The sequence below is a fragment of the Dermacentor variabilis genome, chromosome 4, assembly GCF_050947875.1.
Source record: "Dermacentor variabilis isolate Ectoservices chromosome 4, ASM5094787v1, whole genome shotgun sequence".
In the NCBI taxonomy this organism is placed as follows: domain Eukaryota; kingdom Metazoa; phylum Arthropoda; class Arachnida; order Ixodida; family Ixodidae; genus Dermacentor; species Dermacentor variabilis.
This window is the reverse complement of record NC_134571.1, coordinates 85,978,813-85,993,326: the sequence shown is the minus strand read 5'-3', so window position 1 is coordinate 85,993,326 and position 14,514 is coordinate 85,978,813. Positions and strand designations below refer to the sequence as shown.

At 41.8% G+C, this 14,514-nt stretch overlaps 2 protein-coding genes across 5 annotated transcripts in view; both read left to right on the top strand.

Annotated features, from left to right (window-relative positions):
- LOC142579471 (uncharacterized) overlaps window positions 1-651 on the top strand; it is a 91,573-nt gene extending 90,922 nt beyond the window's left edge. For all 4 annotated transcript variants that reach the window (XM_075689681.1, XM_075689682.1, XM_075689683.1 and 1 more), the window contains 2 exons: window positions 276-360; window positions 441-651. In XM_075689681.1, the coding sequence (XP_075545796.1) occupies window positions 276-360; window positions 441-543 (188 nt within the window). In that variant the 3' untranslated portion in view covers window positions 544-651. The remainder of the gene's footprint in view (window positions 1-275; window positions 361-440) is intronic.
- Window positions 652-965: 314 nt separating this feature from the next.
- LOC142579475 (START domain-containing protein 10-like) lies at window positions 966-13,044 on the top strand. Its single transcript, XM_075689692.1, has 6 exons — window positions 966-1,643; window positions 1,740-1,887; window positions 1,959-2,062; window positions 2,652-2,769; window positions 2,905-2,957; window positions 3,058-13,044. Exons 1-6 carry the CDS (start codon window positions 1,488-1,490, stop codon window positions 3,280-3,282), a joined length of 804 nt encoding a protein of 267 aa, XP_075545807.1. The 5' UTR covers window positions 966-1,487; the 3' UTR covers window positions 3,283-13,044.
- The last annotated feature ends 1,470 nt before the right edge of the window (window positions 13,045-14,514 follow it).

Here is a 14,514-nt window from a genome sequence, read left to right as displayed (position 1 = left end):
CATCCTTGACTAAAATTGTATGCTCCTTAAAACATTAAAATAATAAATTTGCTATACACAAGACTTTTCTTTTGCAAATTTTGACTTTTGTGTTATATTGACATTGCTATTTTGCATGCAGAGACTGCACAATATTTTCTAAAGTGTAGTTTAAACATAATGATATGCCAGATTGGCAGATTTGGTTGCAAAAGTACATTGCATTTGTGTACCTTTTGGAGATCTCGAGCTAGAACTGTCCTGAAGGTTGAATCCTTAATATTTTGTTCTTTCAGTAAAGCTTCCCGAGTTGCTGCAGAAAATGGCGATCACGAAGACTAAAGCTGGCTATCTTGAAAACTTTGTGAATGGCTTCTTGCAGTAAGTTCCTTATGCTAACTTCTTTATTCTTTAATAAAATGTAGAACAGGTTGTGCTTACACTATAACTCTGTTTTTCAGCTACCTTGCAGGTCGGCACGAAGAACTCTTTCCATCATCTGCTTATCGAGATGCTGAGCAAGTTATGGCTGAACTTGAAAAATACAAAACTCTTGATGATTAACGCACATAAAGCGCATTGTGTATATAAGTCAAATTGGCACCCGGGCTGGGAAGTTTGCATAACTGTGTCTTTTGTGTTGTTGCTGTGAATAAAATGCAGCTGTTGGCATGTGCTGTTTTAAAAATTCTTCTGGAAGTTTTATATGCCATAATCTAGGTACAATAATGAGGTGTGTCGTAATGGGGGACCGAGGATTAGTTTTGACCACCTGTCGTAAGTACACAAGCGTTTTTGCATTTCGCCCCTCATCGAAATGTGGCCACCGCGTCCTCGAGCTCAGCAGCTCAACGATTAATCTACCGCGGTGGGTATCAGTGTGTTGCAATTGTGATAAGCTGAATAAAAATGACAAAAACACTCGTACGTTATCTTTATTGACGCACGCGGCACGAATTGGAACTATTTTGGTATTTGGCCGTAAAATTTAACCGCACAGGAAAGATTGATGGCCAAAGCTGAGAATGAACAGCTTTAGCGGTTACAGTCAAACCACTCGAAAATTGAGGGTTTTCTCGAGTTCCGTAGTGTGTAATATTTTGACGCCTACTTTACGCTACTTGTTCGCTAAAATGAACGCTCGTACGTTTCTAAAGACAGCGGCCGGCAACATGTTTGCTTCCGTTCAACGCGCCAACGTGCACCACGTTCCACGTTCGTGCTGTTCATCCCCCGCCCACCGTGCCCCCACCAAAATGCCTCCTTTTAACCCCTACCACCGCCTCCTATAACTTGTAGGAGGCGTTGCCCCTACGTATGTACGCAGAATGGTACGCGTGTATGCGCTGCGCAAATGTAATCAGCATCGGCATCGAGCAATGGCTGCAACCAACGTCGGCATTCCGCAACCAAGAACCGAACACGGATGAGCCGGGCGGATCTTTCTTTTGTACTGCCGTGACAGCATTAACTGCGACAAGCGTTAACATAGGACCACAGCTATCACGATGGATGTAGGCGAAGTTCGTATTGCAGATGATCGAGATTTTGAGCGCTTGAAAGCTTTGGCCGACAAGCACGACGGCTGGAAAGTCGAGTACAAGAAAAAAGATACCACCGTGTGGACTAAATCAACGCAGCAAACTGAATTCAAGATGATAAAGGTAAGGGGATTAGGCCGAAGTAGCATGCGGTGGTTCGCAGCTTAAGTTTACTGCTGTCATGACGAGGAAAATACTGTCCGTGACGTGTCTTTTCAGCTGCACACCGTGTACAAGGATGTCAGTCCGGCTTTATTGTTCGACGTTTTAATGGATCCACTGTATAGAAAAAAGTGGGATGTCTACGTGCTGGAGAGCTACGACATCGGATTCTTGAATCCCAACAACGACGTTGGATATTACGCAGGTGATGGGACAAGCTACTTGATACAATGGCTGTCGTACTACCGTGTTTGTGACTCCGTGTTTCTTTTGTAGTCCGGTCTCCACCGCCTTTCAAAAACAGGGACTTCGTCCTCCAGAGATCCTGGCTACAAACGGAGAAAGAATGCCTCATAATAAACCATTCAGTGTTTCACGAGGTGAGCGTGGGTTTCGAGACACTTTAGTGAAAAACAACTTACGGCGAAGGACACATCTGTTTCAACTACTGTCTCCTCATTTGACTTTCACAATCGCTAAACCCGCCGTGGTTGCTTAGTGGCTTTAGTTCCCCCCTTCCACTCTTTTATTACACGTTCATAATTACAATACATAAAAATAGGCAAAACTGGTTAGACCCATAACCAAAGGCTAGTAGGGTGTCTAAACTAAAGTATGCAACTACATAGAACAAATTTTACATAGCAAACAATAAATAATAAATCCAGCTCGAGGTCGCGGGAACGAAGCGTGTACGAACCCGTGTACTTAGATTTAGAGGCACTTTAAAGAACTGCAGGTGGTCCCAATTTTTTGGAGTCCCTCCCCTACTATGGCACGCCTCATAATCAAGTCGTGGTTTTGATACGTAAAACTCCATAATTGAATTTTTTTCGCAACCTCTACGTTGCCAACCGATTAATGACTTCCATGAAAACTAAGTGGATGAGTTTTCACAGGGGTTTCAAACCACCATTCACCATAGTACATTTGTAGTAACGCACTGAATAACTGTTTTGCTTATTTCAGTCTGCACCACCAAAGAAGGGTTTCGTGCGAGCCGTTTCCTACCTGACCGGACTTGCTATTCAACCAGATGGAAGTTGTGGTTGTAAGCTGACCTACGTAACGCAGTGCGACCCCAAAGGTAAATGCAGAGTGATGTTATGTTTGGCCAACGACAAAACATCCAGCCACAGCTCAAAGTCATTACATAATTTTTATTTCGCTGTAATGTCACCCTTCATTGGGTTTTAAAACTGTGAAATTGTTCATTGTACAGGTTCACTCCCAGCATGCTTTGTGAACAAGCTCACCCAAATTTTTGCTCCAAATGTAAGTAGACTGCAATTATCTTCTCTCCTTGTTGCAGCAGTAGCACCAAGTATGTTGACATGAGCACAAGCGTGATTGTGCTGGCATTTTAACTTTGTAGATGGCAAAAAAGTTGCGAAAGGCTTGCCTGGAATACAATGACTGGAAGAAAGCTCACCAGCCCAGCTACAAGCCTTGGCTGCACCCAGAACAGATAAGCATGCCGAGACTGGATGTGTCGCGCTGTGTGAGTACAGGGCATCAGGAAGTGCAGGAGGACATCCTGGACGAAAGTCTCGTTGAAGACCAAGAGATTTGTGGTTTTGAGGACGTTGACGACATGTAGTTGTGCTCAAGAGAGGCTTCGGATTGGGTTTGGTACTGTTCATTGGCCGAAGGTCTGTGTCTAATCAAGGGCTGTGCTTGTCTTGTCTCCAGTTATTCATAGATGTGCAGCAAATTGATAGTGTAACACCAAAGCAATACTGAAAGCTATAGCCAACCTGGTGCTATTTATGTAGTTCAGCTTTCTGAAAGCCAAGAAGCTGCTCATAAACAGTCAGTGTTGACATAAGCCAAAGATAACAGTAGCTGGCTCTTTTGTTCAGACTTCCTGAATATGTTGGGCTTCTTGCGGTGAAAGCATTGTTGTATCAAAATTGCATATATTCTGCCATTCAGCAGAACACTGAATTGCAAGAACTTGCAGCGGTGGTTTTGCAGCTATGGCGTTGTGCTGCTAAGCACGAGGCCATGGGATCGGATCCCGGCTGCGGTGAGTGCATTGCGATGGGGGCGAAATGCAAAAACGTCTGTGTCCTGTGAATTGGAGCATGTTAATGATCCCCTGGGGGTCAAAATTAATCTGGAGTCACTACGGTGTGCCTTATAATGAAATTGTGGTTTTGGCATGAAAATGACCAGAATTCAGTTTTCAGTAAGTTGCAAAAGGTTGTTTATCCTAGAGGCCTGAGCTGCTTGCTGCTGATGGATCATTTGTCAAGGCCGAGTTTGTTTGCTGCAGTGTGTGCCATTGCATAGTTTTCTGTCTTTCATTAGCACCGGTGACATCTAACCTACTTTCCAGAGTGAATTTTCTTTTTCTTTGTTTCTTTTTTTTTCTCTATGCTTGCAGGCAGGGCCTATGAATGTTCATATTCCTCTCCGTCCGAGGCTACAGGTTGAGTGATGCGTGATCAACCTATTGTTCACTACATCTGTATGGTCATTTCACTAGATCACACCACTGCCATTAACATGGACACTAGCAGTAGCGGGGTATGTTTGCATTTTAATGTCAGTGCGGAAAAAAAACCCCCGTGAAAATGTAGTCGTACAGCCTTCACACTGGAGTGGCTGTACCGATGTTCTTGAGCAGTATGTGGCCCCCAGCTGAAGCTTGTGACCAACTTTAAGATGAGGCACTAATTTTCTTATAATCGACTGGTCCAGAGACTTTTCATTAACATATGTGTTAGCCATTCAAAGCAACTATAATCTTAAATAGTGCACACCTTTCAAGGCTTAATGGTATTGCAAAAAAATAACCAATCTCATGTGTATTTTCTTTCTTTAACACTATGCACCCACTAATTTCTTGTGATGTCGTGGTATTCTTAAGATGCACACGTCATTTTTGACAGGAAAGTATGCTGGGCATGCATTATTAAAAGAAAGATGCATGCAAGATTGGGGATAATTTTTTTGTGTGTGACAATGTTGCACCTTAAGGGCGTATAAATTTTAGTAGTGTAGTGTTTCATAGCAAAGCAGAGGTAGTCAGAAGTCTGCATGAGTGCAAATTGGCTGCAGTAGAACAAGTTAGGCCACTGATAACATCTACACGGTCCAGGTTGGCTGATTTATTGAAATCTATTCTTTCTCTGTTTGAAAGCCTCTTCATGGCCGCCCATAGTCTGTGCTGTGTGGTTACTCTGATGCAAAGCGCGCCTGAGTAACTTACAAGCTATTCAAGAAAGCATGCAAGGTAAATGAATGGCATTATAAATATGTGCAGCATATTGCTATACAAGGGAATCCCACGTGGTATTGCGTTATTAAGCAACAGTCATTAAAAATCAAGACTGGTTACCTACAACCAAAAGCTAAGACAGGAAAAGATGCATTTCACTCACACTTCAGCAGACACCGAGTTCTGTGGAAGCCGTCGAAGGGCAGGAAGGTTCATGAAAGGGAAAATTCTCATCTACCTGACTCTAGCTCGAAGCTACAAAAGAAACGCATAGGGGTTTCTGAGAAAGCAAGCTTCATAGATGAGGAAAAATTTTGTCCTGGTCTAAGATTGGAGCACTAATTTTCCTTTGACTGCAAAGCTTTCTTTACCAGAAACCCACATGGGCTTCCCTTCCTTTGTAATTTCGTGTTACTGTCAGGTACATGAAAATTTGCCCTTTCATGCATTTAGTGCTTAATTCAATGGCTAAAGTTTCTTTTTTCTTCTCCACGTTGCTCGTTTGCAGTAAACGGAAAGCTGCCGTTGGTTTTGGCAAAAATGATCAATGTACCATAGGTAAAGTGGGGTAGTGCTGCGACATCACAAATTGTCAGAAGGCAGTAGAAAAAGATGGTGTATTGCTACTCGATAAGACTCCTTACATGGCAAATCAGTTTTGTGGAAATCTGTAATATGGTATAACTCATGAGAGTAGTGTAAAGCAAATAGTATGGTATAACTCATGAGAGTGGCATGAAGCAACAAAGGAATCCCTTTCTTCGTAGGTCGCTTTCATTTCCTTTACAGCTTCACACTGTCAGTAGATGTTTTTTCTTTCTTTTATGATTCTTGTAGTTTGTACACTTAGTCTACATTGTTGAAGCGTAGAGCAGACATTCCTGTTGTGAACAGCCAAGCATGTGTTACATGCAGGTATGAGCTTACACAGAATAAAAGCTAGACTTGCTCTCGTGTTGGGAATGGTATGACTTTCAGTTTATTACCAGTTCAGCGAGCAATTGTGCAGCAAATTTGCAAGAATTCTTTTTGATAGACTGGCACTTGGATGCAACGCATCTCATGTACCTTCCAGAAATGTTTTGTATGGATGCCACTATGAGCTTCATGTTAAACAGTTGTTTGCATCTTTGCAGCTCATGGACACAGTTGAGAACTGCTATGTACTCGTACTAACAACAATTTTTTTTCATGCTGTATTTTTTGTTTTGCCTTCTTAGTCAAAATGGAGCCAAAGAATAGAGTTGCTGTCATCCATCAGCTGCTTAAGCTGATGTGCTAACATAGTCAAGTTAAAACCAAGCAATCTGTTTTCTCAAAAGGGCTTGTTGCTGGGCAAGTTGGCATGGTTTTCTATACATTCTTATTTGCAATGTAAGAAACAGATACCATACTGTGTGTGTGTCTGTGGTGTTTTCTGTTTGGTGTCTGTTTTTTGTGCCGTAATATAGAATGTATAGTAAGCTGTTTTCTGTCATTCAGTTTGCTTAGTCTGTGAAAATTGAGTTGGAACATGCAAACGAAAACGGTGGGCACTGCAGATATGAATTGAACATTCAGTTTTAGATTGTAATGATCTCCTTGTGCACTTTCATGTCCTTGTATGTTTTAAACCTTTTGCACCCTCTTACATTACACCTACTTTAGTAAGCTCTTTTTAATATATTTATTGCCTATTCTGAGCTTGACAATGTTCCTCTTGTCTCCTAACTTATTACCTTGATGCCAAATGCTTAGTTTAGCAAAAGCACAGTTTCTGAGCTTGTCTGATGGAGATTAGTTTCCTTACCCAACGGTATGGAAACCCATTGAAGTTCACAAAGAAAGGTTTATATTTTTTTGTATTTATGCATACATTCTTTGGTCTTTCGTGAGAGCTTTGAAGCCGTTGTGCGTGCTACCTCTTCCCGGGCTCCACACTCTGGCTCCTTCTTTGCGGTATAAAGCACCAGAGGTTGGAAAAGACAGTGCTAGAGTTTCGAAGCATCAGGCCTGCTACCATAACTTCACTGTAGGACCTCTTAACAGATTTGCTGCATGCAAGGTGGCATGCAGCAAATCAAACCTTGGCAGGCACATGTAATCCGGAGACTTTGTAACCTGTGACGCTGCTTATCCTGTAGTTATTTGTGCCGTTTGCTCTGCATATAAGACTGGTGTGTTGCTTAGTGCCAGTGATCTTCGACTAAGTGTCAGAGCTCTAAGTTCCAAAGCGTGCGGGTGCAAATTAACTTTTCTCGTGAGATGTGGTGCTCCTACTGTGGTGGGGGAAGATAAATACCTCATTGGTTTGCATTGCACTGTACAAACATTCTTTTGCACACAGGTCATCTAAGGAGGTTTGATTGCCATTAACAGTTGAGGTAATAATCTTTGGTGCAGGAAAATGCAAAAAGAAAAAATAATGGGACATGATACCATGCTTCTTCAGCCATATTTGTAACAACAGAAAGCTGGGTAATTTGGTAAAGATTCGTGGTACAAAAAGGCAGGTGTGCTGTACAACCCTCAGAAAGATAACACACTGGCTTTTTGTTAACCTTCTCATTATGTCGGTGTTTTTCATGCCTGCCACTTTGTATCATGAATTCAGCCATGTTTGTTTTCTGTCAGATTGATCGCATGTGTCACATTTTAATGGATCTGTTCAGCACGTGAGGGCAGCACATGTCTTGCACCAAGAGATTACATAAGCACTGTTAGCACTCAGGAAAAAGGATTGTTCTCTTGCTTTTGGTCTTTCACTTTACTGTACCCATGGTAAATGGTTGACTACTACAGTGGGGGGTCTGCGTGAAAGTTTACGAGGCTTAAATAGAAAATGTACAAGAAAAGATGAACACAGTTTCGGTGCTGAGAAAAATATTTTAATACTCGGAATGCATGAAGGTTGTATAGCTTCTGTGTTTTTATCCAAAAGCATCAAATGGCCAATTGAGCAAAAAAGCTGGTGGCATCTGTAGAAGCGAAACTTACCGTTGGCTGTGGCGCTAGCTCGCACTTGCTGGCTTGGGCCTTGCTGGAGCAGAGTAGGCGAAAGGGAACACCTGCTGTTGCGGTATTGCATAAGGAGAGCGGTCACCACCCTCTGAAACCTGTGTCATCTGCTCATTCCTTGTCCATGCAAGCTCTTGCCTGCATTCTAACTGCACCTTGGTAAGGCTAAGTCAAAATGCGCCAAGTGTCTCAATGCACTCGTTTGCCCGTGAGTTCACAACTCAAAAGACTGCTCAGCGGCATTCAATTGGAGATTAATGCTTTTGCATTCACAACTCAAAAGAAGTATTTTGGTGTTCTTGGATTTTTTGTGCAGCTTTACTTTTGTTTATTTATTTTCGGTACTTTAGTCCTTCCTGGTCAGCTACAGGGGAACTGATAAAATTGAATCGGGGAGGAAGCATGTATGGACAGTGAGCATGACATCAACGTGTTGGATGGTGATACCTCCTTTTCATTGTCCTGTTCTCCACCTCACTCAGTTAGAGGACAGTCCTTCAATTGTGGAAGCAATTTAGTAGTTATCAAGGAACTAGTCCAGCATGTATTTTTCAAGGAAATATCTAAGCGGTGTGGAGGAAACTGGCGATAAGCTGGTCATCTCTGAGGTTTGCAATACCTAGCTTGGCACTGCGGCGCATAGACGTTCCCCTCCCTTACATAGAGGACTGCAGTTTTGTTGATGCCCTGAGTACTGCTATTTTGAAAGTGCTGGGCTCTTTTAAGCATCAGAGAGTCGAGCATTTCTCAACTGTTTCATGAAAATATTGCGACCTGAGTGAGAAGAACAAGGGGAACCGAGGGGCTCCATTTTGGTCCACATCTTTTGCCATGGCTGTGCGTGGCACTGGCTAACACTCCCAGGGCTAATCTTGCAAACTAAATATTCAAGAACATTGATGGGATAATGACCATGGCCATTTGCATTTGGTGTCATTACATCAACAGTAACTTGTTGGTACTAGTACAAAAGTTTCAAACTTCAAAATGTATTCTTGGTTTGCTTTCATTTCTGGGTTTTACACCAACAGAATGAAGGAGCATTTGCCAGCAGTAGCCATGCTGCAGGTTTTATTGGCTGCATTATTCTATTCTAGTGGATGCTTAAGTGACGCATTAGGGTTTACTTGACCTTGGTTTGTGTATTCACTGCCCCTGTCTCAGAAATTTGAGCTTATGCAGTGGTGTTATGGCTGTTTGTCAGTCACTTTATGAGCTGGAGTATCCTTTTTTTGGTGGAATAAGCCTCGTAGCTTGCAGATTTACCTTAAGATCCCTATATATGACATAAGCATGGATGTACCACCCTCTTTTTCCCAATTCTGACGCTAGCTTTTCTGCAAGGAAGTTTTCTAAGCCAATGATGGTGTCGACAGTTTTGCAGTCAGTGCATTCTATGTTTTGTGAGACGAAGAATGTAGAAATGTAGTTGCAAGCTTCATGTTGAAACAGCAAGCCATGGGCATGTACTGGCTGGTGCGGTTATCATGTTGCACCTTAATTTTAACAATGGCAGCTGTTGCTATTAGGCGAATGGGGTGCGCTTGTGAATTAGGAGGGTGTATATGCCAGTCAGTCTACCGGCACGATGGGAAAGATAAAAGTAATAATAATGATTAAAAAGAAACAGTGTTACCGGCATATTGTATTGCCAGGGACTCGTTACTTTTAGAACATTTTTTTTTCTCGTACTTTGAGCACATAAATTAATTGACATAGTGAGTTGCCCTGTCCTTCGACCTGTGTGGTAGTTCTCATGGGTAGTTATTGACATAGGAACTGAAACTGTTAAGTCTTCGGTACTGACCAATGGTCTTTTGAATTTGAATGTAATACGTGCATCAGATTTTGCTTCTCGTAATCTTACAAACAATGCTCATATTATACGTGTGGAATATTATGGTAATGAGTCATTTGGCAGCAGCTGTATTAGTTGGACTAATTAAATGCACTGAAGCATTATTGTGTGCTGAAGAAGCCATTATATAGCCTGCTGTGCTGACATTTCTCAGCCTACAACTGTACGGGGCGCAGGATTTTGTATTATGCTTGCTTTTACCAAAATAAGAAATGTTGTAGTTACATGATACCCATAGACATTTTCTGGCTGGTACCATAGGTACTCATAGGTAAAACGAAGGAGCAGAATGTTGGTCTGCGTGTCCCTTGGAATATGTAGCAAGGTACTTTCATAGTACTTGTTTTATATGTAATTCACTTTTTTTTACTTCCTCATTACAATAGTTTTGAATTTTTTGGTGGTAGCACAACGTGCAGCATCTGGGTTGCTTAACCCTTTCCCTACTGAGAACGAGTCGGGCTAGCCGTTCAGAAAGGTACCGTTCCTACCGAGAACCAGCTGGGCTCGTCCATACTAAGACCTGCAAACACAAGCTCGGCCTCACTGCACATAATCGGGCGTTAATCAAAGGGATAGTACCACTCTATTTTAGTGCAAAGAACACACCTCAGTTAACCTTAAGGCTTTGAAGCTCTGCAGTAAGGTTTTTATTTGTACTTCGAGTAAACAAACTCGGTTTGTTTTTAAAGCATTGTTTAAAATCCTGTCCTGAAATGAAGATATTCAATAGTGTATTATTTTTGCTCTCTTCTTGTGTATACGTTTGTTTGAACTGATAAAAACAATCAGGATGTTTGGGTCGTTTTTACAGAGAGTGCTCAGTAGCGAGAGGGTTAATGTGCCAAGTGGGGATTTGTAATTGGGGCAGATGTGACACATTGAGAGGTGGGCTGACAAAGTGTGCATTTATTTCAGCGTTGTTGTTGGTGATTCAAAACACATTTCATGCTACAAATGCCCTCTGTTCAGTGGGGCCTTGTTGAATACAGTTTGTAAAGTGTGTGAATAACTGCCAGTGGGCTTTCACCTTACACATTTTCCGGGATGTGGCCCTTGTTAACATGAACCATTGTTGAATTCCTTCTTGTGTATGTTATGGAAGAGCATTGTAAAGCTATATGTTTTCTGGCTCAGGCCCTGCAGTACTAGCAGGTGCAAATTTTACACAGCCATCAGCAACTGTTGTGCTGCTGACAAGCCTAAACAGTGTAGGCAGGAAAAAAGGATCTTAACAACATTGCTTGATTTTATCACTTTGTGCCTTTGAGACCCTGATCAATCTGTTAAAAATTGGTATTATGCATGCATGAGCTGCAAAATAACATTTGATGCTGAATGACAGGTGTGTGTATTGTATTGAGGAAGCTAGTAAATGGAGTGGTATATAGTTGCGGAAGTTTACGTGTACCATACCTCCAGATTTTATTTTCAATGTATATGTACATCAGTCATTATGCATCACAACAGTCTCTTGCATTGTATTATAGATAGCTGCCTGTCGTTTTATGCAACACTTCTGTTATGTGCATGCACAAGATGTTAAATGTGGCAGTAGTGAAAATGAAAATGTTTCTGCTAGGATTCACATAGTCTTAATGTACCTTGCATTAGGCAACACTAAGAAACCTGACAATATATGTAGCTTTCTATTTTGTCTTTTCCTAGCTTATATGCCAAAGATATGTAGCTAAGTTATTTTGCACTTCTATGTCTCTTGGCCATAGGACACAGCTGTACACATTCTCTTTTAAGTCTAGTCTCTTGATGTATGTGTGTGGTTTTCTGCACTCTATAGAGTGAGAATAGTACGACAGAACCCTGTTACAGTGAATTTTCATGGACTTACTTAGACATGTTCACCATGCTCAATTCTTGAGTTACACTTCCGCTGAGAACAAGGTCACAGGTTTTGGTACCTGACCATGGTTGAAGCATATTGATTGAGGCCAAAAATAAAAAATAAGCGCTTGATACACTCAAGATATCAGTGCTAGCTGAAGTTAATATAAACTGACAAATATTCTGGTTTACAGGTATGTGATAATCAAATAGACTGGATATCTTTGCTTTCTAACAGCTGTCATAAAGTGGAAGGTGTGGATAACAGAATCCAGGCTTTATAGTTCTTTCACCTGCCGATTTTTATAGTGCTTTGCCATTATGAGTGGACTTAAGTTGGTACGTTAAACGCCTACCGCAATGGAATTTCACTTTTTGTAAATTGGTTATAATTGATAATTGTGAGACTAAAGCAATCTTGGAAAACTGCAGGTCTTGTTATTGTCCAATTCTCTTTATCAACAGCCTTAAAATGGAACCTAAGCAGGCAACATGTGCGCCTGATGGTTAGCAAGTACGACTCAAATCATAGTCCATGGCATTGCGATCAAGTGTGCTACAGGTGCTGTGTAATCTTGAAAGTCATGCTTAGGCACCACGCTGGTTATCAAAGTTCCATGTATGATTTTCGGAAAATGGTGGTGTTTTTGTCTTGAGTTTCCTAATAGAAAATGTTCAGTTTTGCAAATTTTTCATGATGTAGCCACTTTTATTTCAAATGCAAAATTTTGGGAGGCTGCTTCATATTAATATGTGAAACTAAACATTTTACGTGGTGCACACAGTGCAGGCCTTAATAGTAGTAACCCATACATTTATACTACAATTTCCAACTATTTGATAACTTAGGTTGGACCATACACCAGTTTCTCAGGTGACACAAATTGGTTGTATGCATGCACAAGTACTTTTAAAGTGGCAATTTTCAATACCTCAATGTTCTTTCTTCATGATATTGGTGCATTGGACATGTAGTAAAGTGCTCGCATGTAAGATTTGCTGTAACAGAGTTCTGCTGTGCTATGCAAGGCTGCAGTTGGCACTGCTTTCTATGCTCACTGCATGTGTTGCCCCAAGTGTATTGTACTTATCACTTGGCCACATTTCCTTAGCGTAGGACACAATCTTATGGGCTTCCACTTAGCCACTTGTAGCTTGTTTACGCCACATACAATTATAGCAGTTAGCATGCATTGTGTGTGATTCTGTACAGCACATGCTCACTGTAAATGCAACGTTTTGTGGACATTCCTTCGACTGTCTGTGATGATAGTTGGGTAGCACGTCATCTGAAAGCCTCAATTTTGAGAACTGCGTTGTGCAGCCATGTTTATGTACTTGTTTACGTACATGTTTATGTTCCTTGCCACAATTGCAAATTGTTTAATTTATCTCTGTGTACTGTAATATGACGCAAATAAAACGATCATCCTGCCAAATGGTCATCACATTTTTACACTTATGAATGCTGGCAAGAGGTGAGCTAAGAAACAGTCCCAATTTTTTTTCTGCAAGGAATTGCAAAAAGCAGCACTGATAGTTGTATTCGTGTTGACAGTAAACAGTCAGCCATGTTTGAACTGCTGCATTAACGTCAATATTAATGATCATGCAGGTACACGTCATGGGTTCATTTGGACTGCTGACATTTGCAGTGGAGTGCTGCGATCTAAAGGATTTTTTGGCAGAAATACCGTGGCACCGATAAACTATGTCGCAGAAAGGGAGTATTACCGAAAAATATTTGATCTGAATGCCTCAAATCGCTAGGAGGCGCTGAAAAATGTGGAGTGATTATGGTCCAAAAAGCAGAAACGGCAGCGAATTGGATATGCTTGCAACACGAAAGTGTTGCACTATCATAAAGCTTCTTGTAGACGCTGGTGAGGACTTTAGTTTCACCAACTCCGTATGTTGAACGCCGTGCCAGAGTTTAACTAAACATTGTAATAGTTATAGTGAGAGTCGAAAGTATCGCCACGAGGAGCTTGAGTGGGTTCGTACTAAGCGTGTCAGTTGTGTAGTAGAGATGCAAAGCTCAACCGAAATTTTACTGCTGTGCTTGTCGCCTAGACTGGTAATGCGAATTTTTTTTACTCACTGAGCAACCTGTCGTGCACGTTCTAAGTCGGCGTTACCACTGCTTGTTGAGCCTCGTATGGCGTATACCCGAAAACTACGACGACAGTATTTCCAAAATCCTCGAGGGCTTGTTTGCGTCCGCCAACTGTTTAGAGCAACGCCAGTGACGGATCACGACTGCTATTTCAATACGTGTTTTCAATCGCGACTACTGCGACTACCAACAAAGAACTTCAGAGCATAGGTGACGAGTGAACTAAAAAGCACTATTCTAGTTCACTAAAGTGACTACCACGCATACTACCACGGCAGGAAGACATGCCCAGCTATAGTGCCTAGAATATACTGTAGGCACTATTGGCGGCGAGGAGTTACGAAGTCGCCATCGCCATCTATCGGAAGCGCCTCGCTGGCTTAGTATGAGGGATCACGTGGCGCGCTCCTCATAGGTTTTGCTGTCAGCGCTCACTGAAAACACCACGCGCGAGCTCTCCCGGTCATTTCTGTAAGTACTTTAGAAACGAGAGAAGTTTTTTACTGTCTAAATAATAATCTTGGGCAAACTGAAAGCACACAATCGTTTACAGACTCTATCTCTTTACCGAATACGTACAGTGAACGCCACTGCGCGCGGTCGCCGCGATGAAGTCTCCCGAACCAGCTTCTTGCGTGAAAGGTAGGTAAACGCTGAGAGCAAACTATGTGAAATATGTTCTTATACTGTTTGTATAACTAAATGGAGCGTAATAGAACGAAGCCTCAATGCAGCGATCGCGCAGATTCGCAGCGACCGAATGCGCGTCTGCATGCTTGTCCGCGCACTGTTT

What these genes read in the sequence shown, in the direction of transcription:
- LOC142579475 (XM_075689692.1), top strand. Translation starts at nt 1,488, where the DNA reads ATGGATGTAGGCGAAGTTCGTATTGCAGATGATCGAGATTTTGAGCGC. An exon ending in CTGAATTCAAGATGATAAAG is followed by an intron (nt 1,644 to 1,739) that starts GTAAGGGGATTA and finishes GTGTCTTTTCAG; the next exon opens with CTGCACACCGTGTACAAGGA. An exon ending in CCCAAATTTTTGCTCCAAAT is followed by an intron (nt 2,958 to 3,057) that starts GTAAGTAGACTG and finishes TTAACTTTGTAG; the next exon opens with ATGGCAAAAAAGTTGCGAAA.